The 24,188-nt window shown below is 37.4% G+C and overlaps 1 protein-coding gene across 2 annotated transcripts in view; it reads left to right on the top strand.

Annotated features, from left to right (window-relative positions):
* Nucleotides 1-22,361, top strand: part of MND1 (meiotic nuclear divisions 1) — a 35,965-nt gene extending 13,604 nt beyond the window's left edge. For both annotated transcript variants that reach the window (XM_088163690.1, XM_088163691.1), the window contains exons 5-8: nucleotides 2,850-2,924; nucleotides 4,714-4,828; nucleotides 20,425-20,469; nucleotides 22,108-22,361. In XM_088163690.1, the coding sequence (XP_088019816.1) occupies nucleotides 2,850-2,924; nucleotides 4,714-4,828; nucleotides 20,425-20,469; nucleotides 22,108-22,214 (342 nt within the window). In that variant the 3' untranslated portion in view covers nucleotides 22,215-22,361. The remainder of the gene's footprint in view (nucleotides 1-2,849; nucleotides 2,925-4,713; nucleotides 4,829-20,424; nucleotides 20,470-22,107) is intronic.
* Nucleotides 22,362-24,188: the final 1,827 nt, after the last annotated feature.

Genomic DNA, 24,188 nt, shown 5'->3' with positions numbered 1-24,188 from the left:
AAATTCTGCTCTTTTTTTTCTTCTAATGTCCTATAACCTATCATTTGCCATTTGCACTTACCTTTCAGTTAAGTACTGTATCATGTGTACCCATCCTTCCTCCATCCAACTCCTCTATACTTGCTGACTGTCTTTTCTTCTTTCAATACAGTTATTTTTAGCTGTGTTCCCACCTCTGTATCCAAACCCTTCTGCTTCTCCCATTGTCATAAATTCTTTGTATAAACCCTGGCCATCTGTTCCTCATGCTTTGAATCCTTGTCCTGTGTTAGTTTTTTCAGTATCTTACCTCCTTCTGGTATTCCTTTTTCTTATCCTCATCTTTTATTTGTTGTCATAGAGGATAACCACCATGAATTCACAATAATACACAAAGAGCTGAGGTGTAATTTTATTTTGTATTTTGTTTGTTATGTGAAATGATAATTAAAGAATAATTTAAAAATCCAAAAATAACCAATTAAAATCTGTGAGATAAGAAAGCAGTATCTTAAATGAGATTGTGTAAAAATCATCTTTGCTTTTAAGCAAAGGAAGGTCTTCTAACTTCCTGGCATGGCAATCTTGCATGTTGTGTAGGACAGAATCTAAGAAATTCCTTTATCTCCCACAGTTTGTCATTAGTGTCTCTTGCATTATTAAGTTATGTGGAATATAGAGGATCAAGAAAATTATAAGATGCCTGATTGGGTGCTTCCAAGCTGGAAACCGGCTTTTTTGGTTTGCACTGCCTCGAGAGCTCCTTCTGTACATCCATTTTAGAGAAAGCAGAAACATTCCTTCTGAACTTAATGAAAAAAAACAAACCAGAGAAAGTGACACCTTCATGACCTCTCTTGCAGAGACCATTGGCTTCTTTGCGCTTGCAGTGTAAGGGTCTAGGTAAGCTCCTTGGCTTCTCTACCTCCTCGGTGGGTTTTGTTCCAGAAAAATCCTGTGTTCAGAGATGCCAAATGACCTGCTCTGGGGTTTGTCTTCCTTGGACTTCGTAAACTGCAAATTGCATCTAAGTACTTACTCTCTTCTGAACGATATACCTCTGTCTAGTATGGTATCGTGGGGACTAATACACCTACTCTTCTAAGAATTTTGTGGAAAGCCTGGAAGGCGTACTCTTTCATCCAGCAAAACTAAGATGTTGGTGTACTTCAAGCCACATAGTGAAGCCTACACTGTTGCACTGAGAACAGCAAGTAAAGAGCTGGACGTGCTTTTCCTCAAATTATGTCTTACTATTAGTATAATTCCTATATAAATTGAAGAAAACTTAAACATCCTTTTAGAAAGGAGACTTTTTTGTCTTTATGCATGCTCACACATGCATGAACATATAGTAATTATTTTTAAAAATCAAGCTATGAAAGGAACCGCTAAACCCAGTGAGCTGGGGTTGGGCTGTATCCTGATCTTTATGGACCACCAGTATGGAGTTTCTTTTTACTGTTATGACTGATCTCCAAGACTTGCCAATAAGCTCTGCTTGGTATTTATCATACATTTACTTTTAATACTCTGAAAATATGGACCAAACGTTAGTTTAATTTAAATTGAGAAGTGGTTATAGCTCCAAAGGAGTTCTGTTTGTGTTGCATGAATGCATTTATATCAGCTGCATGATATAAACCATGTGGTTAAATTTATCAAGGCTGGGGATTGCAAGAAATATCCTGGAATGCTTTTGCACTCAGTGGGATCCTCGGTGAGAAAGGGAATGTAGAAGTGGAAGATTCATGTGAGGGATTTTGGAGTAGGGCAGACTAAAACCTGAGCTGTGACAGCTGTTCTTTTCACAATTCATATTTAAAACTAAAACAAAGGGTACTTAAAAAGCATGCTATTGGTTTTTTTTATTTTTTTTAAATTTTGTGTTAGTTTCAATGCAATAGGTGATTTTCAAACTGTATTTTGTTAGAATTTTTTTTTCATTCTTGTCATTTAATATTTCAAGGTGCTTTTTCTGATGCTGAGTGTGGTGTCCCTGAGGGTTGAGTCATACTCCTGCCTAGCTTAAGAGTTTCCAAAGTATATCTAGAAAACTGCCAACTGACCTGGGGAGGCCTGGTTCAAGATGGGTAGCAGATTAATGGAGAGAGATCTCTCTTGGCAAATTATTTCTCCTGATGTAAGAGAAAAATGGAAGAATTATTCACACCAGCCCTGTGAGATTCCTCTGCCTCAGGCCTGAAGAAAAAAATCTCTGTGAGGTCTAGCAGTGCAAGGGCCACAGAGTAAAAGGGGTCCACAACTTTACATGCCTTTGAACAGAGGCTTCTGTTCATCAGCATGTAAAAGGATTGGGGCCATGCTAGTGGCATATCAGACTTTGGGAACACTGGTATCTGCAGCTGAGCAGGTGGATCTGCTACAGCTTTTGTCACTGCTTCCATTGAATAGGGACAGCTGGAAAAAAAAACAAAGGAAATCATCAGATCTAAAGCCTCCATGTTATAGGGTCCTTTGCATAGAGATGTCAGATTATGGTATGAAATAGGATTTTAGTCCCATGCTGAACATTCAGTATATAGCAAGATTATGTGCCACAGATATGAAAATTTCTTAGACTTGAAGTTGTTTCCTGTAATTCTTCTCTGTGTTTCAGAGCCTCTAGATTTATATTTGGGCACTTTTGTATTTATTTTGTATTTATTTTGTGTTTAATTTCAAAATACATGCAGAACTTACGGAATTTAAATACAAAATAAATACAAAATATTTTTTAAAAAAATACATGTATTTTAAAAGATATATCCACTTGTTTATTTCAATGCATTAATATGTATGCACATTTTGTAGCTGTGTTTAGTATGTTACTGAAAAAATTTGGTTTTGTTCTTTGTTTTCTTTATCAGTTTGCTGAAAGCAGTCAGAAAAAAGAGGCTTTACAAAAAAGCATTGAGAAATCAAAAATTGGACGTGAAGATACTGTAAGTTGCTTTGGGGGGGAGATAATCCTACAAGGAAATAACCCTACAAGTATGTACTCTTGTATACTAGTGTAGTACTTCCAGGTATTTTCAGATTTAAAAATATCTTAAAAATTGAACTACTCAGAGGCATGTACCAAAGTTGCCAGTGGTTGCTGAACTGCTAAATCTGCTAACTCCAAACTTAGATGTTGGTTTGGGTTTTTTCAACTTTTTTGTAATAGAGGTTCCTAAATTACTGTTCTGAGCAACCATATAAGCCTGGTGCTCTTCACTTGCTGAAGCTGCAAAAAAATATCCAGACTTCATGTTTGTCATAACCAACGTAGTAATTAGAAATACTTCATATGGTATTCTCAGTTGCTGACTTGCATTGAGATGCTCAGTCTAAAGTGATTTAAACCTCCAATAAAAGAGAGCCAGAAGCTTTCAGGAGGAGTTGAATTTTGTAGGAAAGTGCCAAATCTTTGAATCCAAACTGTTTTGTAGAAACACTCTAGGTTTTCCCTGTGTATGTTTCGTTTATCTAGTAAGGAATAGAGTGAACCTTACCATCAAACTCTGTTAAAGTTGCAGATCCACAAATTCAATTAAAACCTGCTTTTTGGCAGTATCTTAATTGGAATTCTTTACTCATTCATTCGCAATGGACTGTAATCAGGAATCATAGGCAGGTATCTCACATAATTGTGCTTGTCCTGTTTCAAAACAAACTGTTTCAGCCTTGGGCTTCTCCAGCATGTGGCCTGCCCTACAAAAAGTTATTGGTCTGGAAATCCTGTTCTGGTTGATGTTTCCAACATTTTGGTTCCTGATTATACATCAGGACGAAGTCCTAAAAGATCTAGATTGCAATGTAGATCTCCAAGCATCTCACCTTCATATCTCAGCATCTGGAACCTTTTGATTTCCATTCTTCATTTTCAGAACATGCTGAATCCAAACTGTTGACAAAAGCACTGGGAATATGGAAGTTTGGGGTGGGGGGAAACCCAACGACCTTAAACAAAACCCCAAATCCATGAATACCTCAGGCTGCTGTGTTACTATGGAGATTGGCATTGGTAAAATCTTCATGGTTTACAAACTCATGCAATCTGGCTCTTCTAGGCTACCCTAGCTTGAGTTATTTGACTATCAGCTAGTTCCAGTGTTTGTCTGTAGCTATAGACTGAATTAGAAGTATGTGCTGAGCTGGCTGTGGGAGCTCATGTTGAGTCGGCATCTGCAATTTCTTACTGATCAGTAGAATATTTGAGATCAATATTGTGTACAATCCCAGCAAAGACTACAATGTCATAAATATCTGAATTTATTTTTGAGGCCATTGCTCTTAAATGGTGTGGAAAAGGAAAGATGACAAATTCAGAGGGTATTCATACACAGCATCTCAATTTGTGGAAGGATGGATGGTAGGTTTTTGTGTAATGTCATCTTTAATTACAAGACTAGCACTCCTAAATACTGCTTAACCTTTAAGCCCAATAATTAAGAGATCTCTTTGGAGTTTGTAAAACCATGGTTCAAAGGTTGTTGAAAATTTTTATTTTGTTGATCTATTTTGGCCTTAATTTTTTTTCTTTTCAGTTGGTATTCAGTATCATTTAGTGTCACTGAGAATTCTGTGTAATAAAATGGAATGGTCAAGTGCATTCTGCTCATAGAAAGCAGTAGTGAAAGCAGCTTTTAAATTTGTATGTTTTTATTTAAAAAAAAAAGCTTTGAGTGATAATTACTTTTTTTAATGTTTGGGGTCTTTTATATCTCCTAACATCCTTTGAATCCTCAGGCGGAACGTGCAGCTCTGCTGAAGGAACTTGCTGCCCTTCGGCAGAAAAAAGAGCAACTCAAGACAGAAATAGAGAAATACAGGGAATGTGATCCAGATGTGGTTGAAGAGATGCGTAAGTTGTGCATTGTTTAAAGTGATCTTTTGCCTGAAGGGATCTGCACTTCTTTAGCTTAAAATCTGATATTTGGAGGTTAGTCAAAGAATAGCTGCTTTTCTTTTTAGAGCTCAGCAATACAAAACAGGTACACTGACAATTTCTTTTCATGTTCTGTTCTATTATATATGAGGAGGTTTATTGATATTTACTCTGCCACCACTTGAGCAGTTAGGAAGCAATCCTGTAATTAAAATACTCTGATGCTTTAGAATCAGGATCATCCTTTCCAGAGCCATACTAATTCTGTAACTTGTGCTGTATCTTAGTACGTGTGTCGGAAAAGGAGTCTGTGGCTCCCGTTAACCTTCAATTCCATGCTGTTAGGATGGGTATCTTTCTACTTACTTTGTCTTGCCTCTTTAAAACCATAATAATTTTATTAGAGTCACTTAATTGTCACTTACGTGAAAGTGGGTTATCACACTCTTGACTGACTGTACTGTCTCTGTGATATGCTGGGTTTTGGTTGGTGTTTGTAATTCCAGTGGAATACAAGGAATGGTGACTGACTTTAATACAGATTTTGGCACTAAAATGCACTTAATATTCTGATCCCTAGCATGAAAAATGAAAAGCATGCATGAAAATTTATTGAATTTTCTCCACTGCAGCTTTCATGTTTGTAGTGGTTTTGGATTGCCAATTTGAGATTTCCGGCCAATGCACCAATTTTTGTCACAGGTTTTATTTATTAGGCTCTTACATTGCTACACAAGCACCACTGCATATTCAGGTTGCTGTAATGCCAAAATGCTGTTACACAGTGACAAGAAACAGGTGTAGGAATGTTTTCTGAAAAGACGTGACTAAATCTCTCTCCTTCCTTATTTTACTAACAAAGTCCACAGCTTTAGAGCTGTTCTGAGAGAAAGCCAGGAACATAAGAGAGTTGGCAGTACTCACCAATTTGGACAGATATTATTTATTTTGAGGAGCTGTAACATTTTTTGTTAGCTGTGTTTTCTTTCCCCAAGGATGTAATGGCATTGCAGGGAGTAAGCAAACTTGAGACTTGAAGTTAGTTACTGTGCTGTAAATCGCTTGCCTGCTCTCCTGAGGAGAAGACACATTCCAGCTGATTCCGGCTGTAAAAATGAGTAAGGGTCGGTAGATACCAACAGCAGGGAAATGTGTAGTGTCAGATATTTTAACTGCGGAGGTACCTTTACAGTCAGCATCACACAGAATGTTTTGAGATCCTCTCTTTTGAAACAGTCAGGATGAGCATGTTCCTAAATAAGTCATGAGAGAACAAATCACAGCTGCAATGCTAGGGCAAGCTGCATTAGCTGGCAGCATGGAGACTAGTATGCTGGGAAGAAACAGAGAAAGGGAAGGTAATACTTAGTTGATTCGGTCATGCCCTTGTCTTTTGTCTGTATGTTGAGGGTTTGGGTTTTTTTTTGTCCAAGTGTGTGGAAGCTCCATGTGAATTTCTGTAATGGAGGGATGAGCATTTAAGGGACTTGTGAGGTTCACACTGTTGAGCTACCTGTAGGCTTCCCAGGGGCATATGCAGTACCGTGTCAAATTTAATTTGTCCTTGAACCTAATTGTAAAAGTTTTTGCTTTATTACATGTTTTGTCAGGCATTGATGCAGTGGCAATGTGGATTGGTGCTGGCAAGGTGTGAGGGAATAAATGGTGATGACAGTTTCGAGGAGTTAATGTCCTTGTCAAAGCTGAATGGAAGTTGACAGGCTTTGTGGGAGAGACAAAATGGAAAAAAAAGAGCTTGAAGGGAACTTCTTTTGGTTCCAGAGTGCAGTAAAGAACAGAGGCAATAAAGAATGTCAGGCAATGGAATGCATTCAGTTAGACATAAAAGTTATTGCTGCTGTTTCACAGAAGAACACCTTATAATAAATAAGTTTCTCATTCACAGATTTTCAAACTGCATATGGGTGATACGATTTTTTACTTCTGTACAGTTTAGATAACATAAACGGTGGGATTATTTTCAGTTAAATCACCAAACAGATTTCTAACTACCTTGTTTTAGAGTTGAGGTAATTGCACTCTTTTTAACAGTTGAATTGTTCAGTAAAATATATTTTGTAATGGGCAGTTACTTTCTACCTTTAGGTTTTCCCTCTTCCTCCTTAGTGACTTCAACCTGATGCTCAGTATGAAATTTCATCCTGTTAATTTGTCATCCTATATCACAGAGAGCTTCCTTGATTCTTCTTGTGGTATTTTAGGGCTATATCAAATTGTTTCTTGTTTTCAGTGGCCTTCAAATTTGGTGAATGCTTTGCTGTGTCTTTTAATTTCCCTCTCCCTCAGTGGAGTTTTGCAGAAAAAAAACCCAATTGCACAGGAACAAGCCTGTTTAAAATGTGCATGCGCACACACACACATATATAATTTTCAGGTCAAAACAAAAGTTTGAATGGTTCATAGCAAATATCTGAAGACTCAGCTAAAAAATTAACATCTGTCTTTGGTTCCTGACTCTTGTCGTGGGAAAGTCAAGCTTGACCACATAACTAAATATATTATAATGCATATTCACAATGGGGCAAATGGGAAAACTGTTTTTGTTTCTGTTGACTTCATTCTTTTTTCTTTTAGTATCACTAACAAATGTTTTGTTCAATGTTTTGGCTTAGTTTCCTTGGTTTTTGTATTAGAGGTACATTGCAGTATAAATTTTAATGCCTTCTCAAATGTACAGCATTTGAACACTGAAGAATTTGTGTGTAACGAGTAACTAGAGTAAATAGCAGAAGCAACAAGATTTAGGGACTGACCACTAGAGGAAGCTACATAATAGTCTGGTCTTTTGGATATATTCAGATAATTCCATTTTACAGGAACGATATTGTAAAAATATATCTAGAACAGCAAAATATGTGGATGTTTTTCTAATGACCTCTGCAGTTCAGAAGCTTGTCTTTGCCAGTCAGTAATGTTTAAGACACCTGTGAGTTAGGATTGATTAATAAATTATTTCTCAAAGGCAGTAAAACTGATGCATCATTTAAGTAAAAAAAGCCAGGCAAATAGTGGAATTTTATACTTTTCTGTTAAACTTGTGATCTTGCTTCAGATGGTGCAGCACAGGATCATTGTTTCCCACCTTTGAGGTGTGTCGATCTAGGCTGGAATATATTCTCATGGGAGACCAGCCATTGTAGAGAGATTTGTCTCTTATGTGACATGTATGCAGAGTTGGAGACGTGATGCTTCTAGATTCTCTGAAGGTTATGGTAGACAACAAAGCTATGGAGAATACAAGCTTACAGTAATGTCAAGTTATTCATGGGTCTGGGTCTTCAAAGAGACAAGAGCAGTAGTTGGTTGCTGTAAAGCTCGAAGGCAAAGAGTTCAGAATATTAAAGTCCATGATAAAACTTTCTGGCATAGTCTAGTCCTAGTCCTAGTTCTAGTCCTAAGAAGAAGCAGCAGCTCCCTGGCATTTTTTCTCCTCCTCCTCTTCCTCTGTGTGTGTCACCACAATACAGGGGGTTTTATTCATAAACCATCCAATGAGCTAAAAACATGAATCTGAAACTTTCTTTCTAAATTAATTCTCAAGTACGAAAGTGGTGTCACTTCTTACACATAATTTGCGCATATAGTTCTATCTATTCACATCAATGGTTCTATCTGTTCTATCTAGGAAATGCAAGCAGTGTTCTTACTATGTTTCCATTATGTCTGGGGCTAAGTTACTGAACTTGTAACTAAACTTGAACTTTTTACTAGACTTTAGGGCTTTTTACTCTCTTAATGCACTTAAAGTATATTCTTACTTACTTAACATTTAAACTTACACTTCTGCTGCATGTCTGTGTAGTTTAATATATTTTAAGGGCTTTAATTAAATCCCTGCACTCTTTTTTCTCTCGGAGGGACTGGGAGAGGCTTCCATTTTACACACTCCAACACATTAATTCATAATTTATCCAGAGTTTCGCAAAGTCAGCAGAAAAAGTTCCACCTAATATCAAGATTAACCTGCTGCATATGTTTCATTCTTTCTGGCCACCAGAGAGAGGTGTTAGGGAGCTAATAGAATTTTTCTCATAATTAATTTTATAGAAAAGTTTATCTGGTAACATAAGTGTATAAATGGCAGGGACTTTGAGTTGCTGGTCAGCTTGTAAATGGAAACAGCTAAATGCTTTTCAGTGCTCACTGTAAAATAAACATTTCAATATTTCAGACTTTTTGTTCTTTCACTGCAGTAAGAGGAATGTTGGTTTATGCTTTATTAAAGCATTGTTGGACCTTTTGTTTTTTTTTCCACAATAACCATGCTTTGTTACTGTGTGCTTATGGATAGGATAGTTCTCTCAGAAATGGTGCATTCTGACTGCAGTGACTTCTGTGTGGTATGACTGGTAGTATTTATGGGGCCTGGGATCTTGCCTGTCAGCATTCATTTTTTTATTTAGCATGTTTTTAGAATGCCTGGTTACTGGTAGCTTTTATGTCTTGGGCTTTTACCTTTAAAACAGTGATCTGAGCATGTCTAAGCAAACTATTTCCTCAGTAACTAGCAAACTCTCAGATACAACATACGTAGCAATTTTGGTGTCAACCCTTTTACTTTAGCTTTCTCTGTTTATTTTTATCCTGTAACAAGAGAGGCAAGTGGTTCAAATGGAAACAATTTCAAACTACAGATATCCACACAGTTATTCTTTTGACTCTTTGAATGTGTGATCTCAGAGGCACCACTGCCAGTCCAGTTCAGGGTTAGGTTATTTTCTAAAACTAATACTTATATGATTATGTGAAAATAAATTTTGGTAAAACATTCAGACTTTGCTGAAAACCACGAAAATGTCACATTATATGTAGTATGTACTTGAAAACATCTTTTTTTTCCTTTTTCTAATTCTCATGTTTCTAAACAATGATAATTTCAGCTCGGCAAACTGTTGTGAGGAATTGTCAGGATATACAGACATGAGAAAATAGTTCTGTATTGTTCAGTTTTTTCATTCATCTTAATATCTGAAAGGTGAATGCTGAAAAGCTAATATTGATTTAGTTACTGGATTTTTTGTAGTGCATAGTTTGGGAGTTGTTTTTTTGGGGGTGGTTTTTATGTTGTTAGACTCACCTCTTATGTTCAAATCAATTTGAAAATATGTTACATAAAGCAGGTGTACTTCATGTTACAAAAACGTTAGTATCAAGTGTTAGATTTTTCAGGGGATTCTTACTCATGCTGGGAATAGTTCGTGTTCCCAGAAGAGCAAACAGTAGTGAAGAAATGAAATTAAGATTTGACTATCCTGACTAATGGAGATACTTTAAAATTAGTTGCATCAGTTTTACTCAGTGTGTCAGAATGCTGATAATTTAAAAAGGGTTTAATGGATTGTTGTTCAAAGACAGATTGCGGTTCAGGAATTGTACCAGAAAGGTGGTTTAAACTAAAAAGCCTTGTCAGCAATATCATTTAATGAACTATTAAGTATCTATTTTTAAAAAATTAACATTTCCACTTGGAAAAGTGGAAGTCTACGAATAATTTTAAGCCTGGTCTAGGTGCCACCAAGATCAGTAGTGTACAGATGAAGCCTAGAGAGGAAATGTTTTTTTTTAATCACCTTTATATGCAATATGTTCAATTTGCAATTAGAAGGATGTTTCCTAGCTACTGACCATGAAATATGCACCTGGCATGAGAGAAAAGCTGTGCTTTTTACAGTTTATGCGGTAATGCCATTAACAATGTTAATGCAGTTGGAAATTAGACACTCTGCTGATGTTAGACTTGTGTCTTCACTCACACTTATGTTAGTCTTAGTGTGTTAAACTAAGCATTCTTTGGAGCAAATCAGATACTTGCTTAAAAGTACATAGCAAAAAATATTTTTTAACTATTTAAAAAGGATTAAAAATCCTTTTTTTAATTAGTCTCATCTTACGGAGTATTGTATATTTAATATATTCATCTCCAGAGGATCTGGATGAGGATATGACAGGAAATAGACAATGGATGTTCATGTATGTAACTTGCAGGATATTCGCTACTAATCAAAAAGAAAATGTACAGCTCACACACCCACACCTTTTTTCTTCTTTTATCATGAAGTACCAGAATACATATAGATGTGCACTAGTAATGAAAGGACACGTTTACTCTACTGGTTCTCAACTAATTGCAACAAACTAAAAATTTTGTTTTGTTTCCCCTGCTCCCTATACTGTTCTTGGAATGGCTTGTCATTCATTTGGAAGGTTGACAAATTGAATCACCTGTTCAAAAACTACATTTAAAGATAAATCAAACTTATGAAAATTAAACATAACTTAGTTTCTAGGAAGAATGAGGAATAAGTCTACTTGTATGTAAACATAGTTTCATATAGTCATGGTAAAATTTTAGCTGTTAAGTAAAGTTGAGAAAAGGAACAGGGTACTGAATGAATGGAGTTACAAATGGGTGCTTGGATTACTGATCCAAGCTCCTTTGGCAATCATAGGAAACTGGATGGAATTGCCGGTTTAAGCAGAGTATCTGCTCCTTTATCTTCAGCCCTTTTTTAAATCTTGAAAATCAAAGTAGGCTTGTTTGCATACCAGCTATTGAAAATGCTGTTCCCTTGACAAAGGAAACACTTGCTAAGCAGAATCTGGCTGTGATTACCAGGGACTGTGATGTACTGGTTAAGGACCTTCCCTGACAAAAGCAAATTCTCACTTTGGCCCTTCATTCCAGTGCTGAAGTTCACCAGTGATAAAAGCAAGTTGTCAGCTCAAGTTAGGAACTGATGTTGTAGATGCCCGTGTCTTGTAATGGACTCTCCTGAGGTTTTTGAAATCTCTTTCCATTCAGAAAATCTGATGAAGTCTTCCAATGCCTTCTTCACAAGACTTTAATAAGTGTGGTCATTTGTCTTGTACCTCACAGAATTGTCTGTGGTGTGGTAGTGTCCCTGAAGAGCAACCAGGGATCTTCTGACCAACTAGGAACAAGTGACAAGTTTTCATAAGGGCATTCTCATGAACACTGTGATGAACTGAACTGTTAGAAAATGGATTTGAAAAAACTGAATGAGGGAGCAACAGGACTACATAAATGAGTGAGCAGCCTTTGGCACTTGGAAAGAAAGGAAAATAAAACAGCCATGAAGGACAATGAATGAAGGGCCATCAGGACAAACTGGGCAGCTTAAGAAGTTTCTGTACATGCATACCTAAGGCACAAAGCTTTAAGTGAAATGTGGGGCTTTTGGCTGAAGCTGAAAAGCTTAAGTTCAGAAGGGTCATTCGGCTTTCAGCAAAAGGCCCTTATTCTCTGCATTTCAGATAATTTATCTGTCTCTGCGTTTGGTGTTCAGATAAGAGGTTACTCTGCAATGAAAAATTGTCCAAAATATTTAGACTCGTGCATACTTGTGTTTTTATACCTCAAACACATTCTAGGCAGACTATTCTTAGGCAGTGTCAAACCAAATTGCTTTAAAATAAAACTGCATTTTGGCTAGTTCAGCAAAAAGCTGTGTTTTGTCAGTGGGGCTTTTCTTGGACACTCAGAAAGGAGGCAGTTGGAGGACCAGATCTTTAGATAAGTATATGTAACAAATAGCCTGTTTAAATGAATTTGCCACTCTGGCAGGTTACTTTTTCTTGAAATCAAGTGAGAACATTCAGAAGATACATTTTTGTTATTTTTCTTTATTTTATTTGTTTATATTGGAATGACAGAAAAAATATATAAAGTGGAAGGCTCATAGATGAAGTATGTGGGAATAGCTTTATCGATTGAGCCAGTAAATCCTTATGGCAAAAGCTGTTGAGCTGCTTAGGATGGTAGACACTTGATAAAATTTGTGATGTGGAAAATGGCTACTTATGGCTACATTTATGACACTCTGATTTAGGAGCCAATTGGGAGCAGTCCGTTTAACCATATTTTAAAGCCCGGATGAAAGCATCACATGGAACTAATCTATAGATCCATTTATATATGAAACAAAAAGGCTTTTGTGGAGTAAGTATTTTGCTTCTGTCTTCCAGTGTTAGACCTGCTAGGTTAATTGTGTATGGTGGCACTCATTCAGACCATTTTGATAAAGTTGTGATATTTTAAGGAATGTACTGGTCTATATCTTTTCATGACTTTCACATGCAAAATAAGGTCAGGAAAGGTATTGTGATTTTAGTTCATTGTCTTTAGTTCTGACATGCAGGGCTATCAAATTGACGTCTTCCCTGGCCTTGCTTAAAAAAAATTTGTCACTAATCATTTAAATTAAGATATCCCCCATATTTTATGGGATGGTATGATTTCATTATGGGTTTATCTGGATTTTGACTGTGTATTCCTAATATAGATACCTTTTTCTGTGCTATTTAACTGAGGTTTTTGCAGGGCAGGTTGTAAAAATGCAAGACTAATGTTCGCACATTTGACAGTATTTCCAATGGTTTTTCTTCCCTTTTCACTTTAACGTTTTATGAGCTAGTTTCACTGAAAAGAGCAGGATATCAGAGAAAAATTCAGAACAGAAAATCAATTTGGAAACACCTAGAACAACACAGAGGTTTTCTCTCTGCCACTGTAAGAGATCTTTGTAGATTGCAGGAAGTTTGTCTTTGGTGTTTTGACTCAGTTTTGCATGATACTGTTATAAGGAAAGTAGGGAAATACAATCCTGATGAAACAGCAGTAATGTGAACCTCAAACTACTTTATAATTTGTGAGCAATTCATTATCAGAAAGGGAGATTAAATTGTTGAAGCTCTGTGATATGGTCTGTCATGTATGTGCATCTGCTCAGTGTTTATATTAATGAGCTGGATAATACAATACAAGATGTTCTTATGTTGTATCTGCAGATGATGACACTAGGAGAGACTGCACGGACAGAGGACAAAATGGGATTTCAAAATTATCATGCCAAATTGAAACGATAGTCTAATAAACACTGGATAGCATTCAGGAGTGGCAAGTGCAAGGGTGTTACCTGTATTCAAGGATATCGTGCTACACAAATGATCTGAGGCGGTTGGTTAAGTGGGGAGGATTTGAAAAAAGATGTCAGAGTTACAGTAGTTTACAAGTTGAATCTAAGAATTTTTGTTGTGCCAAGAAGAACCCTCATACTAAGATACAAACATATAACCCACAATGAGATGTACGAAATAATCTTTCTGCTCAAAGCCGGAAGTGTGGCGTTAAAGGCTTTAGCATGGCTTCAGCTGTAACACAGTGTCGGTGTTGGATATCCTACCTGGATATACCTACTCTATTTCAGAGCATTCATGTATTCATGTAACTGAATGCTCAAAGTAGAGCATAAGGACATTGAGCAATCGCGTTCTAAGAGACAAAAAACTTTACAAAAATAGGGCTCAAAAGAAGATGGTTCCTGGTGGGTTTTGCATATCTGTATCTCCTCAAGAAAAGAAAAGGAATACCTGTTACTCAGGTTCTTGGAGAAGATGGCAAAAAGTAATAGCCTAAAATTGTAGGGCCAGAAAATTGGAAATCTTAAAAACAGGCTACAGATACCTCAGAAATGGCATAGGCAAAGTTGAACATGCCTTGAGTAGTGGTTATGAAGACCAGAAAACCTCTTGTGATGCCTTCCAGACTCTTCTCTGCAGTGTCTGTGACACATGAGATGACAGCAGATTGTAATCCACAACTGGCCAAAATCCATGGTGCCCTGGAATTGGGCCTCCTTGTGAAATACAGCTCAGAAGTATGCAAGTTCCTTTAGCTGTGCTGAAGGTGTGGAGTTTATTAGTGAATGAAGTGGGGAAGGAAGAGTTGTCCAGTGCAAGAAAAACAGAGTAGTGTCAGGGAGCCCTGAATCAAGTTGATGTGCTTGTTTCCGTTTTGCAAGCTCTTTGCTTCCCTCTTCTCTTTGGAGGATATTGATGTATTTTAGTTCTGCAACTAAGATTTCAGCGTACAACAGTTGAAAGGTAAATGGTCTTTTTCTGTAGGTACATGAATATAGTAAACTTTTGTGCAAGAGCATGTCTTGCATAGAGGAATTTTTGGTAGCAATTCTGACAAATTCTGTTGGACATTTTTCAAGGAGACCCTGTATAAATAATGATGAAATTTGACAGTGTGACCTTTTCATACAGGACAGAGGGAGTGTTTTGCTGATGAGACTTGACACTTTTTTCTAACACACTGACAGAGATTGCAGACCCTTTAAAAGCACATTCTCAGCAATGTGGATCAGCTTCTTAGTAGCTTTACTGTGCACTGCTACATCTCACTAGGTAGACAAGACTGGCACTGTGGTATCTACTTGTTAAGGTTCATTTTCAAGCACGTATACACAGGTGTTGCAGCAGAAATGCTGATTTAATTAATTCATGTATCAGTATTCTTGAGTATTTTTCTATCACAACTTATATTGTGTTCTCTGCTTTTCAAAATCATTGTAGATCAGTAGGTAGCATTCATAATTGTCAGTGGGGTTTTTTTGTAGTGCTGAAACTTTATTCAGAGTCTAAAATAAGTCAGTATAAGAATTGTGTTGAGTTTGTGATGCCATTTAAATGAGAAATCATATTTACACATTGACTTGAATTTAGTCATGAATTCTGAAGCATTGTGACCTGTTGATTAATATCATAAGGAAAAGTGTTGTGTGGGATACTGGGATATGGGGGAAGAGGGATGTGTTATTCTGGATTCAAAGGAGTTGACAGAATTCTGATGTGCTATCACTTTTCTACACGGCAGCTCTTTATTCTGTTTATAAGAGGAAATGCCTCTTTGGGAAGCATGGGGAAGGAAAAAGATTTCCAATAGTGTGGAGGTATCTGCCTAATACATTTGTGTGAGATGTTTTCATTGGTGGAAAAATTCTGGAAACTGCATCACAGGAAACTATTATAGTGATATTATAGTGATGCTGCCCCAGGAGAAATAGGAAAACAAATCTGTGACTGTGATGATGGCAAGGTAGTGTTTCTGGAAAATAAGAGCAACCTATGTGCAGGAGAATGGATAATTCTCTGCGGAAGGCAGTGGATAAACAGTCATGGGAGGTTCAAGTTCACATTCAATTCCTATGGTAGTTGCCATTTTTCATCTTTGAATTCAGTCTAAGTGAATGCATATTTATTACAGGAATTCAAATCCACTTAATGAACTTAATTTACCCTGACCAATTTCATGAGCGAGATTGGGAATCTTTGGGCTAATAATCTTCTCTGGTCCCTGAGAACAGTTGCAGCTGTTCCCTGCATTTCATGCAGACGCGTTGTGATCCATGCTGTAAAATTACTCCCTTGCCCACATGCTGAAGACTGCAGTTGTATTTTGCATATGTCTGCTAACACCCTACATGCTGATGGGTGACTCTCTCCTTGGTAAGGTGTTAATTCCCTCTGCATTCATGTGCCTTTTAAGTGAGGAAGTCCATACAATTTTATTGTGCCATTAGTTGTGGTAGGCACTGGCACTGAAGTGTGTAAGCTTTATAAGTACAATTAGCTTTTGTTATTCTAGGGAAGTAGAGGTTCCTGGACCTAGAAGTCCTTGAAGTTATCCAGAAAATGCCAGAATAGGATCTAGGAGATTAAAGAAAGCTACAGCTCTTTGTTAATTTCTACAAGCTCAGGTGGTTGTAAGCTGGTTCTGGACATTGGTTTGTTGTTGTTTTGTTTCTTTTACTATAGCTACTGGAACTGTAATATGTTGCCTTTACAGTCTGAATTTGAGTACTGTTCCATTAGTGTATCCTTAGTGTTCCCTTAATGATGCGTGAGACTTTAAAAGGTTTTTAGGAAGAACGTAAAATACATTTGGAAAATGTTTTAGGAGATGGTGATGGTTGTTGCTATCACAATTGTTTTTTGCCGTGTGGAAATATTTGAGACTTCTATAGCTTTTGGTCATTCAACTTTGGAATACAAATAGGACTTTTAATTCCAACCATCTCTCCCTTCCAGTGAAAAAAGTGAGAGCATCTGAGGGAAGAAGGAAGGAGGAGGCTGTAGTTCTGCAGTATGCTGAGAATGACTGTAGTGGCTTCCTGAATCAGATTGGAAACATTGTGACCTTGTAGTGTTTTGAGTCAATATATAATGCCTGTTAAGATTTGTTAGAAACACTGCTGTGATGATGTTCTGTGCTGCTGGCCTTGATTCCTGACCAAGTGCTGTCTATTTGCTTTAGAAGCTTCTTAGTGCACCTTTGACAGCTGTCCGTGTGCCCTTTGGTCACCTCTGTCTCCTGGCCTGCTCCAAAATATCTGCAGGTCACTGGTAGAATACCACTTACCTGCATTGAAAAACATGTTTCCAAACCAACCTCGTTTTCTTTTTAGACATTTACTGTGGCTGGACCTTCCTTTCCTTACTTCTGCTTTCCTCTATGGGAATAGAGGGAATTGTCCATGTGATAAGGGTAATTACAGATGCTTGAGACAGTGGTTCAGCTCCCAGAATCTGGGTTTTTTTAGTTCCCTGCAGTTCTCCAGAGATACTTGGGGGTTGAGGAGGACTGGTCAAAATAACTCTCTGTCCTGTAGCCTTTCACTGTTTCGGGCCTATTTCCAGCTGTGTTTTGCTGACATAACATACCAGCACTTCAAGTCTTGCTGCTCCTGGGCCTTGCATTGCTGTGCATAGTGGTTGCTTTTGTTCAGTTTTGGAGACAAAAATGTAAGCTTCTTTTTTTTTCTTAGAAAATGCCAAATGTGCCTGAAATTAGTCAGCAGAGGATACAGGTATCTGCTTCAGCCAAATAAATGACTTGTGTCCTAAAGACATGGGAGTGGGAGTCTGTTGATGCATTGTCACACAAATAGGTGAAAAAAGTATGTAATGTCCAGAAAAAATGGATTGTTTTGCAGCTTCCAGACAGCAATTATATATATTGTCACCCTGTATGCAGATGTATAGATACAGACTGTAACTAGAGCCTGATGATAATGAGAACATCTGGAAAATGTTGCCTCCTCTATTGCTCACCTCTACAGCATATTTAGCCTTTCATTGTCTTGTGCAGATTCAATACTGGAGCACTATTTAGTAACTGCCAAAAATCAAGTTCAGTTAGAGCAGCTCTGGTGAGCAGGAGAATCACAAGAACTCCAGCCAAGTTTGGAACTGCATGGTTGTGATAGTTTTGGCAATTAGCCAGTTGCCCTTTGTGCTCTGAGTTTCTCATTTTTACAGCTTCACGCAGTTGGTGTCATGATTCTGCTTTGGAATGCATATCTTTGAGTTCCCATGCTATTGCTGTCTTTAGATCTTGAGCTTTCTTTTTCAATGCAGCCTAAAAACCAACCTGGCTGTGTGATCCTCTGGAGGTAGAGAGCAGGCAGTCAGAAGTAGCATGACTTTGAATTAGTTACACCCATAAGTGAAGTAGGTGTGTCTGGGGGGGGTGTCTGCTTTACTACGCCTGCTTTCCCTCATCCTCCGTGCCTGTATAATACAACAAGCAGCTATAAAAGAGTTCCAGAAAGCAAGTGAAGGTGCAGATTTCTTCATTTCTGTCAGTTCTTGTGATGGAGTTGGAGGTCTCTGGAAGATGCTGACAGTAGTGGTCTCTGGCAGATGTGGCTGGTGTCTTCAGGAGATGCAGGTCCATAACTGTCAAAGACTGTCTCTTGTTCCTCATCCAGGCATGGTATTGGTTGCAGCAGACACACAAGATCATGTAGTAGAATTCTAGGCAAGACTTAATACTGATCCCAAGGGACTTAAATCTTGCCTTCTGATAGCTAAATTTTCACCTGTAGCCATGAGACACTGGGGATTATATGTCTATCTATCAATCTATCTATATCTGTTATAATGGAATTCCCTATTATAGCTTCCTGCTCTAACTACCATGTTTTAATTTCTAGTCACAACTCGGTTATAGGCAGTGACTGCCATTCTAACTTGTTGTCCAGCCTATGTCTGTCATCACCTCAGCCTTTTTTTTAACAGAGATGTGAAGTCACATTTTCAGAACACATGATCACATATATGCAGTGTTTGCAGGATTCGGTGCAACATGCTGCTGCTGTTGAGCTGGTCAGCTGCTTCCAGCAAAGCTAAGCTTTCTGCTGAGACCTTGCAGGTACTGTGGAGTAAGTTGGCTCCCCTACCACCGGGATGGTGTCACCTCACTGCTCTGCATCCATGGAGTTTAATGCCATCCCACTTTCCCCTACTTAATTTTAAACTTCATTACCTGGAGTCAAATACAACTGTCAAGTTTTATGGTAGAATTTTGGAAAAATGCTGAGGGAAGTATTGTAGGTCACACGTTTAAAGTCTTGGTAAGTGGAAACTCTTACTCTGCAGACTTGATTTAAGTAGGGTTAGGTTAGGTACTGTTCCAAATGCCATTAGCTGCAAGAATGTTGTCAGTGCTGCCAGTTGTGGAACTGAACAAGTGGAGATGGCAGAAGAGCTCAGCAAAGGAAGTAAGGGATATCTCTCTCAGGCTAGGAACAACTTGAATTTGATGTATGCAAGCAAGCAAAAATGCCATTTTCTCTCCCATTGCGGTTTTTTTCTCATTTTTTTGCTTTTCTTTGTACTGTGCTCAAACTTTCTAATTGTAGGCCATTTTTAGAAACTGTACTGGTTTTGAAATAGCATATTACTCCAATGTAAACATTTTTCATATCAGTTACAGTAGTAGTAAGGTTGGAATAATGAGTACTTCCCTTCCTCTGTGCTAGCAGATTTCTCAACATAATTTAATTTTGCTTAAAGTTTAATGTGTATAACAATGGATACCTGATAATGTATTTATATGTCAGTACCCCAGAGACAAGTTTCATGCTGGCCATTCAAAGGAGTATTATTGTGCAAGTGCTAACAAGACTGACTGTGAATAACCAAGTTACATGTAGGTGTAAGGACCAGAATTATTCTGATAAATTCCCACAATACAACCTGACCCGCTTGATTTGGTTCAGTACTTTAATGGGAGCAAGGTGATCTAAGAGGAATTCTCCTTGATTGTTTTGTCTCATGGAAACTGTACAAAACCTGTTTGTAGTAATGGTAATTTACTATTATGTGTTTAGTTCTGGAATGCTGTTAAAGGACATAAGCCAAGTTTAATAGCCAGAATCATTATTTTATCTTCATTTCATTGAGGGGGTTCTCAAAGCCATGGAGACATTCCAGATGTCTTCTGGATTGATAGGATAGACTGCTCCCTTGTCATTTTCCTTATCTATATACAGTCATGCATACCCATGTGATGGTTTACTTACCTATAGAGAGGATTACGAAATATTTTCCATCTCTGCCTCTGGTATCTTCAGGCCATGTATCGCGTTCCAATCTTTGTGAAGACAGTTACGTCCCTAGCCAATCTAGCGGTTATTTTATTTTAAAATACACGTTAAAAACTTAAAGTTGTTCACGTGGTATCCTTTATGCTCTTTGCTACTCTTTTTCTTTAACCTAGCTTTGTGCTTGCTAGAACCTTAGAAGTGTAAAACAAATGTTTGTAAGCAGTAGAACAACTTCCTTTCATTGTGTGGTTCTGTAAAAATGACATCAATAAAAATTCAGTCTGTGCCTTGAAAGTGTGATGATTTTACTGTGATGTATGCTTTTATTGTTGGTGATGCTTTTCTCTGTTTCAGGCCAAACAAACCAAGTGGCCAAGGAGGCAGCCAACAGATGGACTGGTGTGTATGGCAGTGATGCAGCTTCACTCTAGAGCAATTTCAGTAAAAGACCTACTCAGTGTTAAGAACTTTAAATTTTATTAGGATTTGACATAGAGTAGTCCTGACTTAAAAAAACATAGAGAAATGTATTTTACTTATTCAACAAAAAGAATACATCTCAATTTAGTTACTGAATGTACTTCATATTCCGTAATAGATTTGTCCTTCTGATGCTGTCTTGTACACTGTGTTAAATCCTGCAACTTATTTCCTTGGATGAGTTAACATCTCTTAAAATAAAGAAAGCAATAGAGACTGGAAATGGTGATGCCCAGGTATTCAGAAAGTTTAATTCTAGTCTGAATACTCATTTCTTTCTAAAGAGTAGAATGTTTTGTGTAATCTTATTGTTGCTACCATGTGATGAATGCTGATACAAAGTAGGTGTTTCTCAAACTAATTGATCAGTTTTGACAGATAAAATGATGCACAGTTTTTAAGGAATGTTACTGTTATGACATTCATATGGAAGTTTAGCTCAATTTTCTGTTGTTGCTTAGCTTTGCTGTATTCATTCCCATTTTGCAAAGCAAGCAATTTATATGTCCTTATGGCTTTAAAATGATTTAGAATATTATAAATAATTTTTTGTCTAGAATAGATCTCCTACTGATGGACTTCTGACTATCATTGGTTGTGCCAAGTGCAGCAGGATATAATTGTCTTATTCTTTGAACTATTATTTTATATCTGGGTTGTTTACTGTGTATGGGGAAATAAAATAATGTATTTAAAAATAACTTCTGGGCGTTGTCAGGGCTTTCTGCTGTTGATGACAGGCTGTTCTCATGCCCTCAAGTGAGGCAAAGGAACTGTGCCTCAGCCTGTAGGAAATACTTTGCTATTTAATTAGACAATTTGGTTATATGCTGCAGCATATTTTTCTTTTGAAGAGACAGATTTATAACCGAATGTGTGATGGTTAAAATAAAGAAAAGTATCTCTAAGCTGTGCAGAGACAGGGAACACTTCCTCTCTTAAGGAATGCTGCAATTTATGGGTGCTAAAAATGTTGTAATAAGTTTCAGTAAATGCTACAGTGAAAAATGTTGTTAAATAGAACAAAATGTATGTGTTAAAATAATGTGATGCTAAAAGAGAAGTGCTGACTAAAATAAAGCTTCTTGAATGTCCTTTTTTTAACTTTCAAAAAATACACAATGTCTGAACAAATGTGCAGGACTAGAACGGACCTTACAGTAATTTAAATCAAATTTTTGTAGCTGGAGAGAGTCACATATTAGGTGTGTAGTTGAAGAAGGATGTGTAAAATACTTACTATGCACTTACCTCATCACTATAGCAGGCTTACACTGTAATTGTAGCTTCAGTCTCTGTAAAAGAGGAGCAAGAAAAGATAAAGATAACAAATTTTTGTTCAGTGCTAAGTAAATTGTTTCTTCCTTTTTGGAGGTTATTAACAAAAGCTTTGTGTTTTCTGTTCTAAATCTACTTAATAATGATGTTTCCCATTATGTACCTTTTTCATACATATGAGAGATAGTGCAAATTGAAGGATTTTGTTGTAGTTGAGACTGTAATTCATGCTTTCCTAAATACATTTCCAAAAATCAATGTTCTTCATTCTGTTTACAGATAACATCTTTTCAGTAAAGTCCTGGGCCAAGCGTAAATTTGGATTTGAAGAGAGCAGAATAGATAAATGTTTTGGAATCCCAGAAGATTTGGATTACATTGATTAGTGTTCAGTTGATGGCTGACACAGTTGTACATAGTTCATTATATATTCATAGCTGTCATTAAAATGTGAATACTCTCCAAACAGGTGACCCCCCCCCCCCCCCCTTTAATGTGCTGGTTTTGTTAATGTTAATAAAATACTAAAAATATTTATTGCAGGTTTTTTTTTTTTCTTGTACTCTGTAGATAGTAAATCTCTTGGTTTCTTCTGAGACAGACTCAGCATGGACAGAGGTTATAGCAAAAAATTATTACAGAATTTTGAGACTGGTTTTAACTCTTCCTTTGTTTAACTGGGAGTAGTACATACTAAGAGGTAGAAGCTCCAGGGGTTTATGTTCAAGCATGTTGAAGGCTTTGGAGTGGGAATAGCAGGGAACAATATGGAATAGGATTAATTTTTCCCTCATCTCACCAATGACATAGAAAACAGGCATAATCCATTAATAGAAAACAGTGAGACAGTAAGGAGGTGAGTAGAAAGGCTGAGGTCTGGTTTTAGGTAATTTTTTGTGTTGCTAGAACTGCTTGTAATTTTAGTGAAAAAATTATATTTGTTGTTGGAAAATACTAGTTCAACAGAGTGAAATCTGTTCCAGAAAATATATTGGATTGACACTGAGAAAGCTGATCTAGTCAAGAGTGTGTCTTGCATAGAAGGGGAGCAAAGAGTACCCATCCCTTCACACAACTGTGCATCAAGATTTAGGATGTTTATCTGGGATGTGAGACACTGAATTCAATTTACTGTTAAAAACTGAGCATTTTTGGGTTTATGCACATTTTTCAATTTCAGGTTAAAAGCACAGCCAGCCAAAATAATAACAGATTATGAGTGCCTCATTCTTCTTTGGTGAAATTTCTGAAGCACCTCACATTGTATCAGCTTCTGGTTTCTAGTTCTGATCAGTGCATGGCTACAGCAAGAGAGGAGGACAGTGGAGACTGGTGTTGATCTTCCACAGCTGTTGATTGCAAGATGGCATTTCTGCTGTAGAACTCTGGGGTATTTAAGCTTTACCTTTAGGATGCAGGTGGGCCTGCTGCAAGCTATCACTGAAAAGCGTCTGTTTGCCTTTTATATAACATTAGATGTGAGAGCATTGCTGAAAAGGTGGCATTTAGCTGGAGGTGTGCCCAGAAATCTGTCTCTTGTGACCTTTCCAGTTAAAAATTTCCTAGCAGTTCAGTGCATGTTAAAATCCAAGGATTTCAGGTATGCCCCTGGCTTTTGTCATCTCATGTCTGTGAAGACATGAAGCAAAGTTACTGAGAAGATAGTCGATGGAAGATTTTCCTCTCATAAAGATAGCATAGCAAGCTATCTGTTGCTGAAGAAAAATGTATGGGATGCCTGGGACATAGGAAAATGTCATTATGCTTAAAATGGATGTGATGGAGACGTTTCCTTTTATCTGTTTAGAAGGACTTTATTCCTAATATGTCCAGTATTGAACATTGAGTACAGCTGCTGATTGGTAAAGGCATAAGAGATATAGGTGGCACTGAGCTGAGTGCAGTATTGGCGTGTTCCTGACCAGGCTTGACTTTTGCCCCAGGAAGGGGGTGCTGTGCAGCAAAGCTCCGTGCTGGTACCAACCCAAACTACTTATGTACCTGTAGCTTGGGTGGTTGGATTGCTCTTGGATTTTGTGCTGTGAAACAGTAAAGAGGCAAACTTTTTTGTTCTTTGTACTAGATCTCTCTCAAGTGAGTATTTTTTCTTGTTTTGCTAAATATTTGGATTTTCTGTGACTATTCTGTGCCACTAAGAGGTGAGAGAAGCTCCTTGGCACATCTGTGTTCAAGAGCACAAAACTGCCATAAAGTAAAGATGGTGATAACAAATCAAAAGGCTTGTTTGTATGAAAAAGACATTGAGCATGTTAACTTACTGATTTTTATTTTTGCCTGTTAGAATCACTTTCATGTGCCTGACTGTCTACTTGTCAGGGAGTCTCAGGTAATTTATGGTC

This window comes from Sturnus vulgaris, chromosome 4, assembly GCF_052056855.1.
Source record: "Sturnus vulgaris isolate bStuVul1 chromosome 4, bStuVul1.hap1, whole genome shotgun sequence".
Taxonomy (NCBI): Eukaryota; Metazoa; Chordata; class Aves; order Passeriformes; family Sturnidae; genus Sturnus; species Sturnus vulgaris.
The sequence above is the reverse complement of the archived record's forward strand: the minus strand, read 5'-3'. Positions and strand labels throughout refer to the sequence as shown.